General features: G+C 43.8%; 2 protein-coding genes across 2 annotated transcripts; one reads left to right on the top strand and one right to left on the bottom strand.

The window, feature by feature from the left end:
* Positions 1-6: 6 nt before the first annotated feature.
* Positions 7-12,486, top strand: LOC119286773 (leishmanolysin homolog). Its single transcript, XM_037566220.1, has 16 exons — positions 7-407; positions 841-1,200; positions 1,287-1,427; positions 1,556-1,688; positions 1,766-1,879; positions 1,967-2,115; positions 7,803-7,895; positions 8,044-8,104; positions 8,236-8,568; positions 9,249-9,375; positions 9,469-9,568; positions 10,112-10,181; positions 10,265-10,417; positions 10,766-10,861; positions 11,136-11,452; positions 11,923-12,486. Exons 1-16 carry the CDS (start codon positions 357-359, stop codon positions 12,112-12,114), a joined length of 2,490 nt encoding a protein of 829 aa, XP_037422117.1. The 5' UTR covers positions 7-356; the 3' UTR covers positions 12,115-12,486.
* Positions 12,487-12,789: 303 nt separating this feature from the next.
* LOC119286771 (cathepsin B-like protease 2) lies at positions 12,790-16,651 on the bottom strand. Its single transcript, XM_037566219.1, has 11 exons — positions 16,449-16,651; positions 15,741-15,785; positions 15,569-15,649; positions 15,315-15,468; positions 15,165-15,169; positions 14,989-15,063; positions 14,761-14,886; positions 13,742-13,960; positions 13,322-13,435; positions 13,203-13,238; positions 12,790-13,113 (listed from the first exon to the last, which is right to left on the bottom strand). The coding sequence occupies exons 1-11, from the start codon at positions 16,518-16,520 to the stop codon at positions 12,985-12,987; spliced, it is 1,056 nt and encodes a 351-aa protein (XP_037422116.1). The 5' UTR covers positions 16,521-16,651; the 3' UTR covers positions 12,790-12,984.
* Between the last annotated feature and the right edge of the window lie 1,693 nt (positions 16,652-18,344).

The raw sequence follows: 18,344 nt of genomic DNA, 5'->3' as shown, positions 1-18,344 counted from the left end.
CGTCTCCTCCTTCCTACTCCCTCCCCTCCCCTCTTCGGACGGAGCCCCGGGGTAGGCTAGGGCCTCCACCAAACCCTAATCATTCGGGGGCGGTGGCCCGCCCGCCCGCCCGCCCGCCGGCCGGCCTCGATCTGGTTGATTGCTCCCGGCGGTTGCGCCCCCGCCCGCGCGGAGGCGCCGTGGTCAGGACCCGTCGCCCCGGCGGAGGCTGCGCGCGGCGTGAGGCGGAAGGAGGAGCAGGAGGAGGGGGCGTTGATTCCGTGCGGACCAGGGATGAGGTGGAGGCTGGCGGAGACGGGGAGGCGGCGGCGGTGAATGGGAGCGGCGGGACGCTGCGGGGGCCAGCTTACTACTACATGGACGCGAGCGGCCGCCGCGGGAGGGTGCTATGGCTCGTCAGGCTCCAGGTGAGCTGCTCCCTCGATCCGGCCGGGGTCAGCCCCCGGGTTTCGTGGATTTGGGGCGAAATGGTCCAGATATTCACTTCGCCTTGGGAGGGATTTCGTACGAATTGGTTCGCATTTTGGATTTCTCGTGGCGATTTGGTAGATTTGGCCTGCCCTCTCTGGTGTAGGGTTTTACTGTTCCGCCGCGGACTTTCTTGGGCAAGGAAGGGAATGTTTCTCCCGGAGGAGCTACTATTTTTGGGCATCTGGGTCGCAGTTAGACTAGTGAAAGCAGATGAATCAAAACTTGCCGTTTTTGGATGGATTCCTTGCTGTTTGCCTATTCAATTTGCTGATGCAGTTCTTACCGCCTGTGGTCCAGTACCATTACAAGGAGCTGCTGCATTTATATTGCTACCCGTAACTAATTCTTTCCTTCTTGCTTGTGCTGCAGATTGTTTTGATTCTAGTCTGGTCTGGAGGAGCTAGTGCAAATTCCGACGACGGCAAAACATTGTCTCTGGAAAGCGCTGATGCTGGAGACAAGGATGTTTACCTTAGCCATTCCTGCATCCACGACGAGATACTGCATCAGCGGCGACGCGCTGGTCGGAAGGAGTATTCTGTCATGCCACAAGTATACCATGTGCCCCGAGAGAAAGTGGAGCGCGTAAGAGGCAGGCAATTGTTGGGGGTGTCATCTTGGCGTGCTCCACGGAGCAATGTCAAGAAGCCAATACGGATATACCTCAACTATGATGCTGTTGGGCACTCACCCGACCGGGATTGTAAAAATGTCGGTGACATTGTCAAGGTAGGTCTGGCGGAAGCTTATGATCGCGCCAGGAGCTGCTTTAATATCCTGGTTCTAATCCTCAGTTTGCTGTTTGGTTTTGCTAGCTTGGTGAACCGCCTGTACCATCAGCACCAGGAACACCTATCTGTTCTCCTCACGGAGACCCACCATTGGTGGGAGATTGCTGGTACAATTGCACCTTTGAAGATATAGCTGGGGAGGACAAGAAGCAACGACTTCGGAAGGTGCAGTTCTTGTGCTTTTGGTGGTTCTGTCTGTCACTTGATCTGAAATGTGGCATAGCTTAAAAAAGACAGGATACGCTATTGTCATGTTATTCTGTGTGCTAAATGCTGAGTTGGATTACTGGCAGGCACTGGGACAAACAGTAGAGTGGTTCAGAAAAGCTTTAGCTGTCGAACCTGTCAAGGGGAACCTGCGGCTCAGTGGGTACTCTGCTTGTGGCCAGGATGGAGGCGTACAGCTTCCCCATGCGTATATTGAAGGTAATTTGCCGTTATAATTAGGCCATCTTGTAGCCTTTTTGATCTGGTTCTCCATTGATTTTTCCCCTGAATTGCAGATGGTGTTGCTAATGCTGATTTAGTACTCTTAGTAACAACTAGACCAACAACAGGCAACACCCTTGCGTGGGCTGTAGCCTGTGAACGGGACCAATGGGGTCGTGCAATTGCAGGTTTGTTAACCCACTCAAGCTTCACATACAAATATTAACAGGCAGGAGAGGTTCTAGTGCTATTCTGAACATATGCATGTTTTGTAGGACATGTTAATGTGGCCCCTCGTCATTTGACGGCTGAAGCAGAAACGTTACTTTCTGCTACTTTGATACATGAGGTCATGCATGTTCTAGGCTTTGATCCTCATGCCTTCACACATTTTCGTGACGAAAGGAAAAGAAGGCGTGATCAGGTAATTGACAATGTCTTTCCTCTTATTGGTGTAGTATATTTCCATCTGCTGTTGTGGATCCCAGTGTTAAGTGCTGATGATTGCTTTATTGTATTTGGGTTAGATGTAACAGTCAAAACTGCATTTACCTTTTACTCCCTCCGGTCCTTTTTACTCTGCATATTAGAATTTTCTGGAGTCAAACTTCACGAAGTTTGACCGTATTTATATGAAAAAATATCAACATCTGCCATGCTAAAATTATATAATATGAAACTTTAAGTCATGACACATCTAGTGGTATTGATTTCAGATCGTGAATGTTGGCGCTTTTTTCTACAAAGTTGGTCAAACTTTATGAGGCTTGACTTCAGTCAAATGTTATATGCAAACTAAAAAGGACCAGAGGGAGTATCTTTAAAGGGTTTATGACTGAAGCGCTCAACAATCCAGTGGGCACTACAGTTGTTGGGCAGCCTTACATGTTAGTTGCCACCTTACCATATCAGCCTAGTATTACGACTTAGGTTTAAGCTGAGAAGTCATGAATAATCTCCAAGTTTATAAGTACTAATAAGTCAGGAGATATTTGCACAACTTTTGGGGCTTATCTATTAAGAAATGAGCCTGTTGGAATGTTTGGCATATGTGCTATAAACCCAGCTTATGAGATTATTCTTATGAATCGCAATCCATTATATACGAAAAGCCAGAAAGGCCTGTACTCATATTATTAATTGCAATAATTATAAGAAAAGCCAGAAAGGCCTGTACGCATATTGAGGAACAACCAATTGGCAAACCTCAACACTTGTGGTTAAATAGTCCACTATGCATTGATGCTTTCAAATCTCTCACAACAGCCATATGATATCTGTGCTAAAGCCTTTTTATGTGTAATGAGCATTAACTGGCTGGCATGATAGCTGATGCGGGCATGCCTTGCTAAGGAGTATACCCAGGTGGCTTGATATTCACTACATATGATTCATATAGAATGATAGACCATAATTTTCTTCCATGCCTTGGTGCAATAGGCAGCGCATCACTTCTCACTCAACTAGTTGTTGGAAACAAACCTATGCAAGAATGTCCCATAAGTGAGGACCATGATTGGGAGAACCGTGTATGTTCCATACAACAACAACAAAGCCTTTAGCCCCAAACAAGTTGGGGTAGGCTAGAGCTAAAACCCAAAAGATCTCCAACCAACTCATGGTTGTGGCATTGGATAGCAAGCTTCCACGCGGTCCATGGCTAGTTCTTTGGTGATACTCCAGTCCTTCAGATCTCTATTTACGGACTCCTCCCATGTCAAGTTCGGTCTACCCTGACCTCTCTTGACATTATCAGCATGCTTTAGCCGTCCGCTGTGCACCAGAGCTTCTGGAGGCCTCTGAATATGACCAAACCATCTCAGACGATGTTGGACAAGTTTCTCTTCAATCTGTGCTACCCCAACTCTATCTCGTATATCATCATTCTGGACCTGGTCCTTGCGTGGCCACACATCCATCTCAACATGCGCATCTGCGCCACACCTAACTGTTGAACGTGTCACTATTTAGTTGGCCAACACTCAGTGCCGTACAACATTGCGGGTCGAATCACCGTCCTATAGAACCTGCCTTTTAGCTTTTGTGGCACTCTCTTGTCACAGAGAACGCCAGAAGCTTGGTGGCAATCATCCATTCGATCGATGGTTCACATCTTCACCGATATCCCCATCCTTCTGCAACATCGACCCCAAATATCGAAAGGTGTCCTTATGAGGCACCACATGCCCATCAAGGCTAACCTCCTCCTCATGCCTAGTAGTACTGAAACCGCACGTCATGTACTCGGTTTTAGTTATACTAAGTCTAAAACCTTTTGATTCCAAGGTTTGTCTCCATATTCTAACTTCCTATCAACCCCTGTTCGACTATCATCGACTAGCACCACATCACCCGCGAGCATACACCATGGGATATCTCCTTGTATATCCCTTGTGATCTCATCCATCACCAAAGCAAAAAGATAAGGGCTCAAAGCTGACCCCTGGTGCAGTCCTATTTTAATCAGGAAGTCATCAGTGTCGCCATCACTTGTTCGAACACTTGTCACAACATTAACGTACATGTCCTTGATGAGGGTAATGTACTTTGCTGGGACTTTGTGTTTTTTCAAGGCCCGCCACATGACATTCCGTGGTATCTTATCGTATGCCTTCTCCAAGTCAGTGAACACCATATGCATATCCTTTTACTCTCTGTATCTCTCCATAAGTTGTCGTACCAAGAAAATGGCTTCCATGGTCGACCTCTCAGGCATGAAACCAAACTGATTTTTGGTCATGCTTGTCATTCTACTTAAGCAGTGCTCAATGACTCTCTCCCACAGCTTCATTGTATGACTCATCAGCTTAATTCCATGGTAATTAGTACAACTCTGGACATCCCCCTTGTTCTTAAAGATTAATACTAATATACTCCATCTCCGTTCTTTTGGTATCTTGTTCGCCTGAAAAATGTGGTCGAAAAGCTTAGTTACCCATACTATCGTTATGTCTCCGAGGCTTCTCCACACCTCAATGGGGATACAATCAGGGTCCATCGCCTTGCCTCCTTTCATCCTTCCTCCTTGACCTCAGACTCCTGGATTCACTGCACAAAACGCATGTTGGTATCATCAAAGGAGTCATCCAGTTCAATGCTAGAGCTCTCATTCTCCCCATTGAACAACTTGTCGAAGTACTCCCGCCATCTATGCTTTATCTCCTCATCCTTCACCAGGAGCTGGTTTGCTTTGTCGTTGATGCATTTGACTTGGTTGACATCCCTCGTCTTCCTCTCTCTGATCTTGGCCATCTTATAGATGTCCCTTTCGCTTTCCTTCGTGCCTAACCGTTGGTAGAGGTCCTCATACGCCCGGCCCCTTGCTTCACTCATAGCTCGCTTGGCGGCCTTCTTTGGCACCTTGTACTTCTCTATGTTGTCTACACTCCTATCCTGGGGAAGTAGAAGTGAAGCTAGAGATACCTGGTGGTGGAACGATGATGCCCAGAAGGCTATGAAGGAGAAGGACACGAATCCGAAAGCGGAAGTCAGCCACCACAAGCTTATGCTGAGGGACAACACTCTCTCCAGGTATCACCTTACAATCTAGGCAAGCATGCTTGTCTGCTTTTCTCAAGAGGATGAAACCAATCTGGCTAGAGTGTTGACAACTACTAAAAGTCACCAGATGCGATTCTCTCTTTTTAAAGAGGGTGTTAGCTATGATCATGTCGTAGGCTAGAGCAAAGCTTAAGACATCTTCTCCTTGATTCTTGATGCCATAGCCGAAGCCCCCATGCACCCCTTCAAAACCCGTGATTGATGTACCCACGTGGCCATTGAGGTCTCCTATGAAGAGCTTCTTGCCAATAGGTACACTCCTAACCATGTCCTCCAGGCCTTCCCAGAACTCCCTCTTGGTGTTCTCATTGGGGCCTACTTGCGGGGCATACACACTGATAACATTGAGAACTAAGTCCCCAACTATCAACACCTCTCTTCACAGCTGCATCAACTAGCTCCCGAAGCTTACCTGTCAGGGACCCTACGTTCCAGCTACCTAAGCGGATCCTCCTAGGCTCGGCTACCTTCCTAACCCTTCGTGCTCGTCGAGTCAAATGCGAAGACCCTTGCTCATTTTTCACTTCACCCGGGCGCCGATGTAGCGTGCCACTAAGGATGCAACGACCCGATCCTTGCTCACTTGCCACCGTATCCAGATCAAGATATGATAGGCCACCAGGGGGTGATGGCCCGACCCCCATTTGACACCACACCCGGGTTCTCTGATATGGCGCGTCGCTGAGATGGTTACACCCCAATGATTATCTTTTGGGTTTCATCTCCATAAGAGTGGCTGAGTTTTGACGTTGGCTCGCCAAGCCTATTACAACCCTCCTCCTTTACCTGGGCTACTTGCTATGTTGAGACAACATAGGCGGAGTTAACCGTGTATGTTCTGTGCAAGTGAATTTCTGGATTCTCTTTAATTTCTGGATTCTTAAAGAGACGATCTCAACTCTTAACTCTGTTCTCTATTTCTCTTCCTTATCTTCCTTGTTTATAAAGGTTGGAGTTCGTGGTGAGTTCACATGTGGGACCAACAATCTTCACCAATAAAAAAATGCACCCTTAGTCCCTTACCCACATGTGGGACTAGCAACCTTCCAAGGGACATGAATAATCAAATGTACTTTTACTCACATCTGGGACCTAAAACTAACAAACAAGTACGCTACTACTTTCATGTGAGACCAACACTTGCAGAATGCACAAATAACAAATGCAAAAATGTGACTCCAACTCAAAATTATGCTCTTGTTTTCAGTTTCTCATTCCAACCAAGCTCTTCCAATCCTTTATCGGAGAACGAGTGAACAAATTGTAATTCCAAAGCGATGGTAGACCTTGCCCATCTACCTGATAGACGACCTTGTGCAGTCAACTACTGAACATACTAATGCCTATTCTCATATGTTTCAACATTCAAAATATCATGTCTTGCAAAGAACCTACCCTGATTGCTTAAGATTCTCCAATGCCTGCAGCATGATCTTTCGATATATTTTCACTTTTAAATCATGAATCACGTGCAAAGGCCGCAGGACACCAACGTATTTTGACGACTTCCTAAGCAAGTGACCTAACTCGTATTTTATAGTTTCATAGTAGCAACACACGGGCATTCTGCTAGTAATAACTCTTATAAACATCTGAGTTGGTGGTGTTCACCTTCAAAGATTACCTCTTAAGTTGGCAAGAAATTTGTTACCACAGTTATCATATATTCTATGTAGTGGACAGATGTATCAAGACCTTTGATTAGCTGGTCCGGTTGAAGTACATTTTGAGATATTTCTTTATTTGCACAAAGCTGGGGACTACGATGACACATGCGTTTAAACAACTCAGGCAATAAAAAGAACTTATATAACAATGCATGAGCATTTAACTTCAGTAGCAACAAACAAGTATTTAGCGAATGAACTATCTTATCAGCCTGTGGGCCCATGATCCACACCCCACAGGATGATCAAGGGTGTGCACAACTGATTTCCGCATGTGTAGCTCATGATGGATTTGCACCTTGTGACCGTAGTAAACCGGGATCATGTTTTTGTAATCTTTGAGCCCTTCAGCACCAGGTTCTTCTTTTGAATGATTTAAAGATTCCTCATCACGCCTGCCACCTGGTCTTCAGCACTAGGTTCTGAGTCCATTGGTTTGGCACAAAGACAGGCCATTGTTTGGTGCTCATCTTTTCGGTCTTCTGCTCTTGTGCACACTGATGTTCAGAGATTCACAAAATATCTCTTTCCTGTTAGGTAAAGGATTTAGTTGAGGCATTATGTTGGCAATTATTGTCCCTTCTGCTAAAAAAATCCTACTGTGCAGTCATATCGTTCAGTTGTTTGTGGGGAAAAAAGTTTTCTGCAAAGGAGCATACTTGGGGTACCTCTTAGAGTCTGAGGGAGAAGAGCTTTAGAAAGAATATACATCACCACATATATTCAGTTTCTCCAGTGCAAAACTTCTCTGTTTACTTCCATTGATTAGTAGTATAGCCTGAAAAACTATGTGGAAGTACTTCTGCCATATCTCTTTTTGATGATAGCTTATGCCCCTTGCCTAGTTCGCATTGCACACTGATCTCAATCTCTCTCTTTTCAGGTTACTGTTCAGGCTTTGGACGAAAAGCTTGGAAGAATGGTTACCCGTGTTGTCCTTCCTCGAGTTGTAATGCACTCTAGGCATCATTATGGAGTAAGTAGTAACTGAAGATTTGTGAGCTATGTTGAATCTTTTGGATTGTTCATGTGATTGCCACTGTCAATCGCTTCTCCATTTTTATATGGTACCTACATAAAGAAAGCTGCTTCATACTAATTGATACATTTCTTCATCGTGCTAGGCATTTTCCCAGAACTTCAGTGGGCTGGAATTGGAAGATGGCGGAGGCAGGGGTACCTCAGGTACTGCTGCCATAACATAAGTCTCCATAGTTTGATGTTTGTATTTTCTGACATTTACGTATTATATGAGTTGAGAATACCCCCAGTTGTGTAGATTTCCTCCCTTCACTAACATTTGACACTCTTAACAGGTTCACATTGGGAGAAAAGACTCTTAATGAATGAGATCATGACTGGGTCGGTGGATACAAGATCAGTGGTTTCAAAGATGACTTTAGCATTATTGGAGGACAGTGGATGGTATCAAGCTAATTATAGCATGGCTGAGCATTTAGACTGGGGTCGAAATCAGGGAACAGAGTTTGCGATCTCCCCCTGCAATTCATGGAAAGGGGCATACCGCTGCAACACAACTCAACTATCAGGATGCACATACAATAGGGAGGCAGAAGGTTACTGTCCTATAGTTAGCTATAGTGGGGACTTGCCCAAGTGGGCTCAATATTTCCCTCAAGCCAATAAAGGTGAGATAAATGGTCCTTTTTTCTGACATTATACGGGCTGTTCAAATGACATAGAGAACTCTTAATATGGATTTAAGTTTTCTGTTTAATCGCTGTTAGTTCTTACACCTCCTCTTAGTTGAGGGGGGGAGGCACACTATTTTTTTTGTACTAAATGCATAACTTTGGTTGGGTGCAATTAGTATATAGTTGTTGGTATGTTAGGACTTGGGAGTACCCCATCAATCCACTCTATCCTCTCTGAAAAGTGTGCAAAGCTTTGCCTTCTGCTGCTGTTTCGCAATAATCTCCCATTGCAGAGTAAGTTGAATCACCTAATCCAAGAGGTGATCCTGATAAGCTATTGAGGGGATCAGTTTTAGAACTATCTCTGAGTTTAAAAAATCAATTATTCTTTCTGGAAGTCTTTTTTTCATGTTCTATTCAATCTTAGGGTCTGTTATGCATTTTTTGTTTCAGAAAGCACTTCATTTTCTTTGGCTGCTGTCGTGCTGTAACAGAGACATATTACTTGCACACCAGAAAATGAGTACAGATCACCTAGTAATTAGATTACGTCACAACACACAACAACAGAAGGACCCTCCATCCTTTTTATCTTCTTTCCTTCTTAATCCTTCGATACTTGTATGTCAGCATGTTATGTTTTGAGTTTCTCATACACAATTTCACATCTGTAGGTGGACAGTCATCATTAGCTGATTACTGCACATATTTTGTTGCTTATTCCGATGGCTCGTGCACTGACGTAAATAGTGCACGAGCACCTGACAGAATGTTAGGTGAAGTACGAGGAAGTAACTCGAGGTGAGACTGCTGAAGATAATTTGGATGCATGCTCATTATAGAACACCCCGTTTCACAATTCTGACTGTTTTCTGAAAATTCGCCAACGTACAGGTGTATGGCTTCAACACTAGTGCGAACTGGGTTTGTCCGTGGATCTATGACCCAGGGAAATGGCTGTTATCAGCATCGCTGCACAAATAACTCCTTAGAGGTGGCTACTGTTTCATTTATTATATCACTTTGCACAAAGTTAAACTGTGCTTGGACCCTGTCTTTTTCCAAATATTCTCGTGCAGTGTTATATTTCCATTCCATGTGTGGTGTCTGTTATTTGTAATGTTCATCATAATAATTGCCAAAATATAATCTATGGCTATAAGAACTTATGTTCGGTTCTTCACTCCTAAAATACTAAATGACAATGACAGTAAGTTTGGTCTACTTCACGTGCACCAATGGTAATCTTGTGTGCAGATTTTAAAATGTCGAATATGGTTATGGATTTGATCGATAACTCTTGTCACCATTGGATTTGTATGGAGATTGATGTGCCGCGTGATTATACTATTTTTGCTACCTACAATGCAGTCATTCAGCTAGCTTTCTCTTTTTCTTGGGTGATTATCTTCATGTTTTGTGTTTTTTAACGCATCATCATACTGTTTCTGATACTGGCCACATCACATTTGCTCAAGCAATGAATTATGAATCATGTTCCTACTGTCAATTTTAAAATGCTGTTGAACAATGATAGGTTGCTGTTGACGGCGTCTGGAAGTCATGTCCAGAATCTGGTGGCCCAGTTCAGTTCCCAGGCTTCAATGGTGTGTTTTGTTATCTAAGGTGTATTAAATCAAGCTCTGTTCTTTAGTTCTCACTTCTCACCCAAGTTAATTTTGTGCTGAAGGGGACTTGATTTGCCCGGCATATCATGAATTATGCAACACCGTACCAGTCCAAATAAGCGGCCAGTGCCCCAAGTCGTGCAGTTTCAATGGTGATTGCATTGCTGGAACCTGCCACTGCTTCCCTGGGTTCCATGACCATGACTGCAGTAGAAGTGAGTATACAGCTGCACAGCCCTGGACGTGTCTTTATTTTTTCTTCCAGTTATTAACTTTTTCAGCACAAATTCTCTAATTTTGTATCCTGGGAATGATGATGAATAACCTGGAGGTTCAAGTGAAACATTCTTTTGGTGGCAAATGTGCCATGCAACTTTTGTCGTGTTCTTTTTCATGTGAATTGTCAATCAGGATGAGGCAAATAGCCAACATGTACAATCTGCAATTATTGGTCATACGAAGAATGTGTAGTCCTTCATTTCTTGAGAAATTGGCATGATCGCCATCCTGATATGTTGAAGTGCTCATTCTGTTTACTAACTAGTGTTGGTTTGGGTCAACAGGATCTTGCCCAGACAAGTGCAGTGGTCATGGTATATGCAAAGCTAATGGGATCTGTGAATGCGAAAGTGGCTGGACGGGAATTGACTGCTCAACAGGTAAAAGCTTAATAACTGAAAGTCTCTATAGATGCACACATCTATTACTGCGGGCTGTATTCATGAGGTTTAGGCCATGGTGAAGGCCTGAAGAATTTCACATACCTATATTGAACAAATCCATTTGCATTGTGGGATGAAAGACATGGTTTGTGATATCAGTAAAGTTTGCAATTTTAGAATGATCAAACATCGGAAACTCACAATGCGTTGATTAGTTGCTCTGCTCTTGATTGAACAAGCAATAGTAATGTCTTGTTTTCATTGTATGCAGCGGTTTGTGATGAGCAGTGTAGTTTGCATGGAGGGGTTTGTGACAATGGTAAATGTGAGTTTCGATGTTCAGATTATGCGGGCTACACTTGTCAAAAGGGTTCGACAATACTGCCCAGCCTGTCAATGTGTCATGATGTACTGGTTCGGGATTCTGATGGGCAGCATTGTGCACCAAGTGAACTCAGCATACTACAGCAACTCGAAGCAGTAGTTCTTGTGCCAAATTACAATAGATTGATGCCAAGTGGGCGGACCTTCCTTAACTTCTTCAACAATGCCAATTGTGCAGCAGCGGCGAAGCGGCTGGCTTGCTGGGTACTGTTCCCTCTGACCATTTCTCAAATGTTTATGTCATTAACTTCCTTCTGATATTTCAAACTTGTGCAGCCACAGTTGCTTACCCATGAGATTATATTTTGCTGTTAATTGCTGCAAGCATTAAGTGGGTGAATAGTGGCACTTAGATTATCTTCCTATTTTTGGAATGTTTAACTTCAGCTGCATACTTACAAGAAGTTTAGCTCTCACTACAGCTTCTAAAAACAAGCATAATAGATTAAGTTGCACAACTTACCTCAAATAGACCAATAGATGCCACTTTGAAGAAGCATATATACTTAAATAGATTGCAGTATGTACGATGCCAAGTAGTGGTGATGTTTAAGTTAATAGACAATTTTATTGGCCATGCGGCTATGCCCTCCTTGTATATGTGGCCTTATAGGTTTGTGCTGTTAAGAGGGAAAACTGTCTTCTCATCTCATTCTTATTACTCCATTGATCAGATCTCAATTCAAAGGTGCGACGAGGATGGGGACAACAGGCTTCGGGTATGCTACTCCGCTTGCGAGTTGTACAATACGGCATGTGGGGCGGGTCTTGATTGCTCGGACCAGACCCTTTTTAGCAAGAGGGAGGAAGAAGAGAAGGGCGTTCCATGCACAGGATACGGCGAGAAGAAGTCTTCCTGGATATGACAACTTCCCGGGGAGCGCTTCTTCCCCTTTTTACTCTGGCTGAAGCTCAGAGGTGTAAAGTATAAGCCGCATTGCCCTATCCATATTCATTTTCGTTTTTAGCCAATGCTTTCCAATTGTAGGATACGGAAAGTAGAGGTCCATTTCACCTGGGCACCCGAAGATGGGTGCCTGGTGTCAGTATCTGGGTCTTCTCTTTGTTTAGAAGGTTAGTCTGACTGGAGGGGGCAGGGAGTGGGAAGCTGGGTGGTGGGTGGTAGGTTCCTTTTTCTTCTTCGTCGGAGAATAGTGGAGGGAAGAATGTAAATGTTAATGTGTGTTGTAATCCAGAGCATTTCAATGAGAGAAGAAGACCCTGTGCTTTGCCTTGCATGATCAATGTTAACCCGATGCTCATATCCACACACATTCATGATATACCTGTCTTTTCTTGTCAAATCTGAATTTGTCAAAAGAGTGAATGCTAGTGAGCTCATGATAAAATGTTACCAACACGACATCTTATCGTTGAATAATTTTCCTGAGTGACACTTCTATCAGATTTCACCGATTTGTATCATAGTTCATGTGCACTGGTGGCTCTACTTGGATTCTTCCATTTTACAGTACCGTTCATCATGAGCTCATCTCTGTGGTACAGATCAACTCTGCACACTAAAAATGAAACATAGCACATAATGATTGAAGAGATGACATCCTTATGTTTTTATTGACATTATTATCCCCTTCTGTTTCTGAACAAGTGTTGTTTGAACAACATATCAGCGTTTGCGCTAGTGTACAGAATACAGTATCATGGAACCCACAGAGTTAAATTAGTGGCTTCATTTGACATGCAAACAGCTAATTTCAACTGTGTTCGTGCTCTCCTCAAAGTATGGCCGTTCCAAAGGCGACATCATTGTTTCTGGCCGTGTTCTTTGTCGAGGGCATACCGGCAGTAACATCGCCTTCGATGCCACATTCATTCTCGCCCCTTATGATCTTGAAGTATCCGTCCTACAATGCATTACCATATTTCTTTATTAATTCAGCCCAATACTCTGTTAATAACATTTAACAATGCGAGGAATTTGTCACAAACTTACATCACCCCAGCCTCTGTTCCACTGATTTGCAAGAAGCTGAAAAGCAGAAGACAAAGAAAACATATCAGGACTTGATCATTGTTCAACATATAGTGTGATATGGGGAATCAACAAGGTACCCAGTAATCCTCGCCAGCATCACTGGTTCCCCAACCGATCAACTTGACGGCATGACCTCCCATCACGCCACCTGTGATGTGCTTGTATACTCCTGATTTGTAGTGTGCGAAGTCCTTCAAAATTTGGCAGTACTAAATCAGTAACCCGAGAAATAAGATACTTCCTTTTGATTCTTTGTCATCTTATCACCAAGCATATGAGCTGTATATCAAATGACTAGTGAACTGAAGAAACACCGTACAACAGCATTGCATGCTTCATCTTACTCACTAGAGTGCCTATGTTAGTTGTTTCTAAGCTTTTGCTAATAATTTACTTCAGTAACTGCAACCAACCCAGGATCCGCCACGACTTCTGCTAAATAGCAATTTTTAGAACCTCGGGTTAAAAGTCAGAAATAGGAAAAATACTGAAGTTACCTCATAAACGGTGAAAGCAACTTCTACAGGGCCATTTTTGTAGACCTCTGCCATGATGTCATGGGGATTAGAATGTACTCTGTACGCGTTAACACTGAAATGCTTATTTTCCTTCCACGCTTGGTTCTCCACCTTGCATTTCCTTTGACATTTTGGTGTAGGATAAGCTGGCTCGCATCCAGGATGCTGGCAACCAGTCTGATCGAAGTATGGATCGCACTGCCAAAAAGTGTTTTTTTCCAGGTTAATGGTATGCCAAGCAGAATTTTATACAGCAAACAGTATGGGAAAGCGCTATTTAAGTAAATATACATTAATATGGAACAGGAGAAAACCCAAAATGATGAAGCTAACAAAGCAGCCACCAAGGGTGGACATGATCTAACTTTCAGCCATGGTAGGCGAGGAAAGAGGAGCCACATATGTGCATTGGGATCAATTTTCATGAAGATTAATGGAAATTTTGACGATGGTTCATGTATTTTATGTTTCGTGTTAAGCTGCAAGAAATTTCCTATGCTTTAAACAAGACACATGTATTTTTTTCTCAAAGCAACTTGGGATGAGTTTACATAATCAGTAAAACTGTAGAATACAATATGCTCCTACTAACCACTACTCCCTCCATCCACTATTATACGACATTTTGGATATTTCAATATGGACTACATACGGACTGAAATGAGTGAACAAACACACTAAAACGTGTCTACATACATCCAATTTAGAAAAAAGTTAGAACATCTTATAATAGTGAACAGAGGAAATAACTCCCTTATGTTTTGGTTCAAATTTACACTGTTAGCATTTCACACCACATAGCATCTATGCATTAACTCAACTGTAAGATTTACGTAAGAATTTCAGTACATCTTGCATTAACAACTGCTGAGACGTTGAGTTTACATTGCACTGTTTGACATTCCACACACCAACCATTTTATTAGATAACAGAAACTTATCGCTCTTGGAGGATTGGAACATTCAAATGGTACAAAGTAGAAAGGTATCATATATACCTCCTCAGTGACGACGCCACTGCGACGGAAGTAGCGCCATGCGCTGATAGGATATCCTCCATTACAACCGCTACCACACAGAAAACCACAGCAAGCCAGTAGGTCATTGACCGAAAGGGAGACGCTCTGCAAGGAGTACAAACAGCAACTTTGTTATGTAAGGATAAGGACTAAACGTGCCTGTTTGAAAGTAGTCTGAGAGCAGGTACGTCGTTCATATGCACTCACCATGTTGAGATGAATACAGAAACGATCCTGGAGAGCTTCCACGGCAGCAAAGGCCCAACAGGCACCACAGTGACCCTGCCATTGTTAACCAATACATACATAATACCTTGAGCATCTTGCATGATTCAGTAAGCATTCATGGAGCTAACAATTTAAGGTAGTGTGAATATTCTTACTTGATCTGCTCATGAGATTCCGCGTTTTCCAGTGTATTGGAAAGGTAGAGAGGAAATGGAGTTAGTCAAAGTAATCAAAAAGACGCAGGAAACCAATTTCTGGCTGAAACTTGAAAGTGGGTCAACATTGAGTTATCTTGTTGAACCTACCAAGTATGTTCCCAATTGTGCTGCAACTGGACCATTGAGTTCTAGCGTCAAACTCCTTGGGGAGATACATTTCTGGATGAATTTTGATCGGAACACCAGCGAGCAAACCCGGAGGCGTTGGTTTCACTCCCAGGATATGCTTGAATTGCTCAATCTGCATGGAAGAGGGTGATTTTCAGGTCAGAATACAAGGAAGGAAAAAATGTTCCCTTGATGATGAGAACAACAGGAGGGTGTTGCTGTTTAGTGCTTACAGTGTAGTTTGCAAAGTAGGGGTTGTGTCCAGCCGTCCACCCGGCATTGGGATGCTTGTTGACCGTCTGAATGATGTCCTTCTGCGACAGTACAATACAACACCATATCATGAAGAGTAATACAAACAATACATATGAAGATGGTGTCAATTTGAGTGGGACTAAAAGTCACCTGGATGATTCCTAGGGAATGCTCTGCCTTGGCTGTGCCGGCTAGCTGCATGTACATAGAGATTTTAAGCAAACATATATGTGATTCAGCTAACCGAGTAACACCCTGATCCTATCTATTCGGTGCTAGGATCGGGTTTTTGTTCTTATTTGCACACAAAGAACAAAATAAAAAGAACCCTCATAACTAGCGAACGTCTGGCAAATTTTGTTGTCCGTGGATGGCAAGTTTAGTGGGTAGGCGTGGCAAATCCGTTCAGTTCATTTTTTCTTGCCAGGATTTGCCGTGTTTGCTAGCTGAATTTGTTATCGTCGCGGCAACTAAAATTGCCATAGAAAACATTCGTTCTGACATGCCTTCCTGAGAAGGTCAGCACAAAAACATTAAAAAAAACAGATTTTCATTTCAGAGCTTTTTTTAGAAGAATTTCAGAGCTATTCGACTTTCTTTCAGCGTTTGGCATCAGCTTATATCAGAGAAAAGGCCCTCGGTTGGCTCGCCATCGAGCTCCACCAGCACGGCGCTTCGGCGCGGGAGGCCCCTCCGCTGCGGGTCCCAGCGAGGTTGCTTCCCCGAGGACGGTCGGGGCCCATTAAGCTTGCGATCCTCAAAGTTCCCCTATCTCCGCAAGCTAGGTAACGAACCAAACCGGATCTTCGAGAGTTGACTCGAGCGGCGACGGGATCGGTCGGGGGAGAAGAAGCGAACCTGCGGGGCAGCAGCGACGGCGGAGAGGACGACGGCGACGAGCAGCGCAAGGGAGACGCCGACGCCCCCCATCTTCTTCTTCCTCTTCCTCGACGAGGAAGCAAAGCAAAGCAGGAGTCGCTGGCTAGCTGCTGCTACCAGGAGAGTCGCTTTGATTCTCCTCTTCGCCCGACACGGCCTTTTTTATTGGTTCCCGGCCTCCCTACGCCACGCCTGTGTGACTACTTCGATGAGATGGAGATGACCGTGGGAGTGACGCGCGCGGTCCCTTTCCGTTCCTGGCCACTCTCGCTGCGTGGCGTGCGGCATCAGCATCCGGCAACGGCGCGGGTGCGGCCACGCCAGAATCAACGGCTTGCTGTTTAAAACGTACTAGTATATCAGCTTTATTCTCTCTCTGTATTTTGCGAGAGTATATATCAGCTTTATTTGCGTTGCCGTTGCTTCGGGGTCTCTTTGGTTGAAATGATTTGTAGGAGAGTTTTAGAGGATTCTAATTCTTATGATTTCTTTTCCCTACGTGTGTTCTTTGGTTTGTAGGGTCACGTTCTTTTTCCTTCTTAAGACTCGTTTCATTTGTTCGTACTAGATTTCAGAGGAAGTTTCCCACACTCCAACCTTGCGTGAAGAATTTCATGTTTCTCTTGTACACAGGCATGTAGTGATGTGACTCTCAATTCCCGTGTTTTTTCCCTTTACTATCACGCTTTTAAAATCTTGCAAATAGGCCCCTCGATGTTTCTGTTTGAGCGAATCCTCTTGCAATTTTGTACATTTGCTCCGTTGAGTGAAACGCAAAACCATCCCATGGATTTCTTTTGGGGGGATTTGTTAGAAGGCATCGACATGACATGGCTAGCGTATATTTGCTCTGTTTAGTGAAACACATCACCATCCTGCAGATGTTCTTCGGAGCATTTATTAGACGGCATCGACATGACATGACTAGCCAAACACAATCAACTTATTAAAACTGAACATATTGCGAGACTTCTCATGCATCTACCCTCAGGCCATGCTCCCTCTCATTGGGTTTATTGGGCCAACAATCCACAAAATGCAAGAAATACATTCTTGATTTAATTCTTAATAAATGTATGATGTCGCTTGATCAGGTTAGTTTATAGGCCATTTTGAGCAAGCTTTTTTTTTTCTCTCCCGGCTTTGTGCAAACAACTTGCCTTCTCATGCTCTCTCTGTCTCTCACGCACATACATGCACCGAACCTTACTCACAATGAAGGCAACAATGTTTAGCACAAACACGTGAATACCCCGCAAAGGCACAGAAGGTCAACATCTTCCATTAATCCAAACAAAGAACCAACTACCCAAAAGCCAAATAAATGGCGGAGAGTATGCGGAAAACCCTCCACATGCACACCCAAACATGGAGTTGAAAAAAAGAAGGTACATCCTCAATTTCATGTTGGCCTAATTCCAGACCAATACCATGCAATTTTTGAGGGCAATAAAGTTAGCAACCCTTAATACCTCCTTTTATTGATCCGGTATTAGAACAAAAAAGAGTATCCCTCACTTATTTCTCAGAGGTGACCCTGAGTTGTCGAACCCACGAGGGGAGATTCCCTTGAAGCGATGGTCTCTAGAAAGCTTTTGTCAAATTGTCAAATCCATCTTTTGACCGGATCAGCAACCAAATAGTGATTTAAACACTTATAATAAAAAGAGGTACGTGTATGAGGTCTTATGCTTACAACTTGTACTTACGCGGGGATCAAATAGAATATTAATTTGTGCGCTAGAAGTCACCCATCGAGATGTGCTTTACGGATCAAGGTGGGCGATGTGTCCAAATAACATCTTGACCGACACGAGTCTTGCATCAAGAATAAGTTTGTAACGCCCTCGATGCGGCTATATCTCCCACGTGTCG

Source organism: Triticum dicoccoides, chromosome 4A, assembly GCF_002162155.2.
Source record: "Triticum dicoccoides isolate Atlit2015 ecotype Zavitan chromosome 4A, WEW_v2.0, whole genome shotgun sequence".
Classification (NCBI taxonomy): Eukaryota; Viridiplantae; Streptophyta; class Magnoliopsida; order Poales; family Poaceae; genus Triticum; species Triticum dicoccoides.
The sequence above is the reverse complement of the archived record's forward strand: the minus strand, read 5'-3'. Positions and strand labels throughout refer to the sequence as shown.

Excerpts from the sequence above, each read along its gene's own strand:
- LOC119286773 (XM_037566220.1), top strand. The coding sequence starts at position 357 with ATGGACGCGAGCGGCCGCCGCGGGAGGGTGCTATGGCTCGTCAGGCTC. Across the intron at positions 1,201-1,286 it reads ATGTCGGTGACATTGTCAAG|CTTGGTGAACCGCCTGTACC; the intron begins GTAGGTCTGGCG and ends TGGTTTTGCTAG. Across the intron at positions 8,105-8,235 it reads CGGAGGCAGGGGTACCTCAG|GTTCACATTGGGAGAAAAGA; the intron begins GTACTGCTGCCA and ends CACTCTTAACAG.
- LOC119286771 (XM_037566219.1), bottom strand. The coding sequence starts at position 16,520 with ATGGGGGGCGTCGGCGTCTCCCTTGCGCTGCTCGTCGCCGTCGTCCTC. Across the intron at positions 13,436-13,741 it reads TTGCTTTCACCGTTTATGAG|GACTTCGCACACTACAAATC; the intron begins GTAACTTCAGTA and ends CAAATTTTGAAG. Across the intron at positions 13,114-13,202 it reads GGAACAGAGGCTGGGGTGAT|GACGGATACTTCAAGATCAT; the intron begins GTAAGTTTGTGA and ends AATGCATTGTAG.